The sequence below is a fragment of the Hevea brasiliensis genome, chromosome 6 (assembly GCF_030052815.1).
Source record: "Hevea brasiliensis isolate MT/VB/25A 57/8 chromosome 6, ASM3005281v1, whole genome shotgun sequence".
Taxonomy (NCBI): Eukaryota; Viridiplantae; Streptophyta; class Magnoliopsida; order Malpighiales; family Euphorbiaceae; genus Hevea; species Hevea brasiliensis.
In genome coordinates, this window is record NC_079498.1 from 13,328,956 (window position 1) to 13,336,032 (window position 7,077).

At 25.1% G+C, this 7,077-nt stretch overlaps 1 protein-coding gene across 2 annotated transcripts; it reads left to right on the forward strand.

The window, feature by feature from the left end:
• Window positions 1-3,463: 3,463 nt before the first annotated feature.
• Window positions 3,464-7,077, forward strand: LOC110664255 (vesicle transport protein GOT1). Of its 2 annotated transcripts, none has more exons than XM_058148411.1 (8): window positions 3,464-3,608; window positions 3,814-3,876; window positions 4,031-4,094; window positions 5,157-5,248; window positions 5,351-5,431; window positions 5,560-5,657; window positions 5,741-5,822; window positions 6,972-7,077. In XM_058148411.1, exons 3-8 carry the CDS (start codon window positions 4,064-4,066, stop codon window positions 6,975-6,977), a joined length of 390 nt encoding a protein of 129 aa, XP_058004394.1. In that variant the 5' UTR covers window positions 3,464-3,608; window positions 3,814-3,876; window positions 4,031-4,063; the 3' UTR covers window positions 6,978-7,077. The 2 variants fall into 2 exon arrangements, with proteins under 2 accessions (XP_058004394.1, XP_058004393.1); XM_058148410.1 differs by lacking the exon at window positions 6,972-7,077 and adding an exon at window positions 6,601-6,945 and having other exon boundaries at window positions 3,469-3,608.

The following is a 7,077-nucleotide window of genomic DNA, read 5'->3' on the forward strand; positions in this document are numbered from 1 at the left end:
ACAATACTTTTAAAAATAGGCAATTAAAAATATTAAAAACTGTTAAACCATCGTCGCTACTGTTAAAAGAGAGCAGAGCCACAGTATATGACCAATAGCTTGTCTAAGAGCTACAAACCCACTTCTTCCTTTGACAATAACAAGCTTGTTGATAAGTTTATTGCTCTTGATTCTTGAATTATGTACGAGATTCTCCATTTCTTGCCTTCATTTAAGGAGGAAGTTATTCATTTTTTTATATGCATTTAGAAGGCAATTCCAATTGAAAAAAAAGTGTCTTTTATGTTCGATTTTTAAATTATTCACTTAGACGTTCAAATTTTTGCTATTTTCTCGGTTGAAAGAAATTACTGTATGTTGATCAAAACATGTTAGTAAAAAGAAATTTTAACGTGAGACGATCATCCAAAGAGTCATTGGATGTAAATATATATAAGCATTAACCACTTTTATGTAAATATAAAAGTATTTAAAGTTATAGTAAAGAACAAATTTAATATTTAATATATAATTATAATAATATATTTTTAAATTATACAATTTAAGTTTCCATTAATATATATATATATATATATATATATATATATATATATATATATATATATATATATATTTCAATTTTTTAATCTTATGTTACTAATACTTTTATTAATTAGAAGCTAATCCATACAACATTGTCATTGCTACTAATATTTACCGACGAATATTCTATCATTAAATTCTGAAATAATTTTAATTTTTAATATTATAATAATTAATATAAATTAAAATTTTAATATTATTTTAATAATCATTCTACTTATATTAAATATTCTATTATAATTTTTAATATAGTAATTTTATTATTTTAATTCTATAAATATTATTAGTTTATTAAAAGTTATCTAATTTATTATAATAAAATTAATAAAAAAACTTAAACACTGAATCTATTTATTTTTGTAATTGTTTTAAATATTTACAGACATAATATTAAATTTTATTTTAGGTTTTGAATAAAAAGTATTATATATATATATATATAAAGTGGAAAGGAGGAGAATAATCAAATAAATAAAAATATTTTTAACATAATTATAAAATTATTGTCAGAAATTAACTATTTAATTATCATAATTTCAAAATTATTATTAAAAATAAATATTTATTTAAATAAAATATTTACATTTATATCAATAAATATGAAATTCTAAATCTATTTAATGATAACTATTTTTTTTTTACAAATATATAACTATTTTTAAACAAAATATATAATTATTTAAGATTATATTAAAGAATAAAATTAATATATAATATACAATTGCAACAATACTTTTCAAATTATATAATTTAAGTTTTTATCAATATATATATATATTTTTTTTCTTTATAGATATTTTAATTTTTTAATTTTATATATTCTTTAAATCATTAACCAAACTTTTAATTTATGGTCTTGTATTTTTATAACAATTAATTAATAAATATAAAAATGTGAACGAGGATTTGTGAATTCATCAAATTATTTTTGTAATTTTTTAATTTATAATAAATAATAATTAACATATTAAATCTTAATCTTATCATAAATCTTATTTGAAAAAAATACTTATACAGATAAAAATTCTAATTCATAAATAACTTTTACTAATAGTAAGTAATAATATGTAATTTAAAGGCTTTATATTAAAAAAATAATAATTTTTTTTACATTTTTACAATTATAACTTGAATTTTTTTTATATAATTTTAGCATGATTTAAAATTTTTTTTAAGCGATAGTGAAAATTGATTTAAATTAGTTAATGTGACGTAATCTTGGTGATTGGTCTCTCTTCCAATCAATTGATATATCGTAATTTTGATTATCGATTTATTTTAATTTTCACTACTCACTAAAACAATAAATATTTAAAATCAAGTTAAAGTTTTTCAAAAATTAAAGAATATAAAAAAAAATAAAAAAACTAATTTTTTTTTATTATCAAGACTAATTTAAAATTTTAAAAATTTATTAATAAAAAATTTAAAGGCATAATGTATTATATCTAATAAAACATATATTTTAAATCATGCTTAGATAAAAATAAAAAATATTATTGATAAATAAGAATATATCTTATTTACTTAAAATAATTATAAGTAAAATATAATAAAGTATTTTTTTTAGATATTTACACTATTTTAATTTAAATCTTTACTTTAATTTTCTTAATTTTATTATACACTTGTCTGAAAGAAAAACTTTTTATTAAATTTAAGGGTTATTAATTAATTAACATGATAAGTTTTCTAAAATTAAATATAAAGCAACTTATATATAAATAAATTATATGCACTTAATAGTAACTTATAAATTTTTAAAAATGAATTTGATGTCATTTTTAACATTCTATAATATAATATATGCACAAAAATATATAATTAAATTTACATATTTATTGAAAACTTAAAATTATAAAGTTAAATGTAACTATAAAATTTTATAATAAAATCATGTGTACATATTTATTATGACTATATTATTTAATAACTAAAATATTATTTATATATTAAAATTTATACTTAAAACACACTCAAAATAGTTATAAAAGTTTGTTATAGTGAATTGCAAAGCCAACTAACATTGAACCTTACTTGGACTAATTAACTTTAGCTTAATATATTGGAATTGTCTCGGTGAGGTTTGAGTTTGAATCATAATTAAAATCAATTAAAAAAATTAAAATAAAAAATTTATTTTTTAGACGTAAAAAAAATAAAAAGGTATTTTTCTTAATTTATAAGTTCTAAAAATAAGTTTACTTATTTATTTACAACATTTTTTTGGATTATAACTTGAGTTTAAGCCCAAAAAATAAGATAAGAAAAATTAATTTTTTATTTTGATACTTAGAAGCTCTGTGTTTATAATTAGTTTGACCAAATATTTTATCATATTATCATTTTTTGATTTTTAAATTTTCACCACATATCTAATTAAATATCTTTTTAATAATTACTAAGTGTGTTAATTATTTATTAATTATTTATAAGCATTTTAATCAAATACATAATTTTTTAAAAAATTTTAAATACTTATAAATTTATATTAGCTTATAAGTATAAATACTTGTAGGTTAATTTTTGTAAACTAAGCCAAATATTTTCTAAAAAATGTTTGTTTTAATTTATAAATTAATCAAATTAACTTATATAAGCTCTAAAATTAAATTATTTAATTATTTATAATATTTTTAAATTTATAAATAAAAAATAAATTGAAAGAACAATCTTTTCATTTTAATATTTATAAATTCTATGTTTAAAAGTTAAACTAAATATTTTATCCTGTTCGTTAAAAAAAATTATTATATTATTTTTATTTAATTTTTAAAATTTTACTACATATTTTTATCTAATATTTTTTTAATAATCTTAACAAGTAATATATATTTATAAGCTGCCTCTTTTCCAAGAACATTAGCTATCTCTTTATTTAAATACATTATTGCTTTTCTTTAAAAAGAAAATGTTGCTTAAAATTTTATACGTTTATAAGCCCCTCTTAGTCATTTCACTTTTGCTTTTGGCTCGTCTCATCTCCTCTTCGCGTCTCTCTCTTCTCTCTCAAGCACGCATCGCAGGTTCTTGCTCTTTCAATCTCTCTATGGTTTCAGTTCTGTTTGGTTGATCAGAAATATTACTAGGAAAACTTACATGAAGGAAACTTAGGGCTAAGTGTTTCTTGCTATCCAATCAGAGCTTTTGTTTCAACATCTCTCACTTTTTTTCTATTCTGTTTCTTTTTTCTGCTAAATTAATCTTTTCGATTCAATCTTCATCTTGCAGGTCATTTTAGAAGGCTTTCAATCGAAGAATCCAAGCTTCCGTTACTTCCAGATTTTGTCTCAGGTAAAAATTTGCCAAATTGCATCATTTGCGGATCTTGTAAGATCCGATACTTTGTATGAAAACCCTAGCTTGAAACGTTCTCCTGTTTAGTTGATTTTCAATCTGTTATGCTCTCGTTTTAATTCCTTTTTTTTATGTGGTTGGTGTGACGCAGTGAACGTAATCAAGTACTTTGAATCAAATCAAGATGGTTTCGTTTGAAATGAATGACCGCAAGAGTGAGTCAATTTTGTTCTTCGTGCTTTGCATATATGCTGTGTATGCTTATGCATAAATGAATAATTGAGAATATTTTTACCTAGAAGAGTGTTTTGAAGTTGGTGATAGATTTAGAATTGTTTTTTAAGTGGAAATTTACTTGAGGAGAGAGAGAGAGAGAGAGAGAGAGAGAGAGAGAAAGAGAGGTGTATTAGTAAATTGAGAAATTCTTATTAAGTTGAAACTTATTTGTGGAGAAGCTCTATCTTCATTCAGGGATACGGAGAATTTCCATCGCTTTGCTTTATCAGTTTCTCCATTAAAACTAACTTGTTATTAGTTCTAATAAACTTCTATGCCTTTCTAATGGTATGTTTTGAGAGGCAAGAACCACCAAAGAAAAATGATGTTGAGATTCTTGATGAATGCTTGCATAAGAGCTTCTTTATGATAGGGCACTCATTTTAGAATTTGGAATTGTTCTTTCAGGATTTAGCATCTATTTGATGCATGATTATGTGAATTTTCTTTAAAAAAAAAAGGAATATAGGCAGCCACCTATGATGGTTAAGCTCAGGGCAGTACAATATATGCTTTTATTAATTACAACTATGAACATCAGGTTTTAGGGACTTATATGTCATTCCATGGTTATAAAATTTTTATGTTCAAGTGGATGAAAATTCAGCTCACTAGAAGCATTTGCAAGTCTTTAGCTGTTGTTAGTTGCTAAAATTTTGTAACTCAATACTCATAAGGTGCTTCTAGTGATGTCATTTAGATACAGTCAATGAATGCATTTTACCTTCATATTGCTTTTGAACCATGTTATATTAATCAATACTGCATAATAGATCAAGCTTATTTTGGCATCCCTCGAGGTTTCATAATCATGGTTAATTGCTATTTACAGGATCTTGTTATTGGTGATGGATAACCTTAATTGCAGTGCTTCCAACACAAATTAGCTTATGAATAGGAGGAAAAAAGAAAAAAAAGAATTAGTTCATTCCTTATATTCATCTTGTCTATACTACCTAATTCTTACACCACAGATTTTTTGCTGTTGTGAAATAAAACAGAGATTGGGCTAGGATTGACAGGATTTGGCATATTTTTCTCATTCATGGGAATCGTTTTCTTCTTTGACAAGGGATTACTTGCCATGGGAAATGTAAGTTCCTGGCTATGCATAACCTGAAATGTTATATATTCTGTTTTGCATATTGTGTTGTGTTATCCATTTAATTCTCTTATTTCTCCGTTATGTTCTCAGATCCTCTTCATCTCAGGAGTGAGTCTAACTATTGGGCCAAAATCCACCATGCAGTTCTTCATGAAACGTCAAAATTTTAAGGTGTACTATCCCTCTCTTTCTCTATATAACATGAACTATTGTGCTTTCTTGTGTGCATTTTACAGCAGTTACATCATCCATGCATGTCATACTTTCTTTACATTGGTTGTGCTTTTCTGGTCATGCAGGGAACTATTTCATTTGGTTCTGGCTTCTTCTTTGTTGTCGTAGGATGGCCAGTTATTGGCATGATTTTGGAAGCATATGGGTTCGTTGTACTCTTCAGGTCAGTTAAATTTTTATCTTACTGGTTTTATAGTAATCTGTTCACTTTGCATGGTTGAAGATGCTGATGGGAGTTTTGTGCAGTGGCTTCTGGCCAACACTGGCAGTCTTTCTTCAGAAGATACCCATTCTTGGCTGGGTCTTCCAACAACCTTTTATTAGATCGGTATGTTCAATTTGGAACTCCAAAGGATCTCCTTTTGCTTTTTTTTTTTTTGGGTACCATTTTCTTGATGGTTAGAGGTTCTGCACTATTTAAGTTGAGAATGTCTATTAGTGTGCTATTTTGTTATCATAAAAACATTAAAATAGATCCTATTCAGGATGTTAAAAAGAAAAAGAGAAAAGAAAAGAAAAGAAAAGTAAAGACAGATTATTAATATAATTGGTCTGGGTGGTTCTGCTTGGTTTTCATAGTTCAAAACTGAACCTGACCTGAATATTCAGGTTATGCCTGTTGTCAAACTGCAACCAACCTGCAAGAAATTGGAACCTACTACTTTTGGGTGATATTGGAGCTGTGTCATAGGATTCAATTAGTTGACCGGGTTTATGGATAGCCCTAGTCTTTGAAAGTTGATCTTTATACACATAAGAATTTTTGTCTAGCAAGTGAACAATAATGTAAAGGGCAAGCTAAATCTTGGTAAGCTAAAATTGGTGAAGGTTTGAAAATGAAGTTCATTACACAGCTTAAATCTAATAAAAAACCTGTGTAAGCGTGCCTGCTTGTGCACACACATATTACATGTGATAGAGAGCCTTTTCCAGAATTCTAATGTAAACAAGAGGCTCGTAAGATTGGTATTCCTAATGAAGTGTAAAATTGGGTTTAGTTACTTGTGGAAAATGGAATACTTGATATATTTCCTTGTCTAAATCTTTGCACATCAATAATTTGTTAGTTGAACTTGTTTCATATTTTTTTTAATTAAAATGTGCAGTTCATGGATCGCTACCGGGGGAAAAGAGTTCCTGTTTAAATTCAGAATCAGAGAGAATTGGAGCTGACGTTTGTATTGGTCCATGTTGAAGTCCTCTAAAACAATACTCTTGCCTCAAACCTAATTTTTTTTTGGTTTAGAGATGGATGGCTGTGCAATGTGCAATTCTGGGATTTAACGGAAGTGCAACTAAGCTGCAGATAGTTCAATTCCTAAGTCATTGTTGAAATATTTCTAGATTTTTTTTTTTTCTCTGTTTACATCATTGTAGAAGATTATTTTGATCTGATGATAAGCCTCTTTGTCATTTTGATTAAAGAAGGAAAAGAAAATGATTTTAGGTTATTCTTACTATTCTTCGATTCTTTCAGCTCTAGAAAGGAAATGAACGATTTGATCTCGATCTCAATGTGGATACTCTGAAGATGTTTACTGTTTCACTGCAATTACGTATTTATGCTAAATTTTTTTTTGGGA

Excerpts from the sequence above, each read along its gene's own strand:
- LOC110664255 (XM_058148410.1), top strand. The coding sequence starts at position 4,064 with ATGGTTTCGTTTGAAATGAATGACCGCAAGA. Across the intron at positions 4,095-5,156 it reads TGAAATGAATGACCGCAAGA|AGATTGGGCTAGGATTGACA; the intron begins GTGAGTCAATTT and ends GAAATAAAACAG. Across the intron at positions 5,658-5,740 it reads GGGTTCGTTGTACTCTTCAG|TGGCTTCTGGCCAACACTGG; the intron begins GTCAGTTAAATT and ends AGTTTTGTGCAG.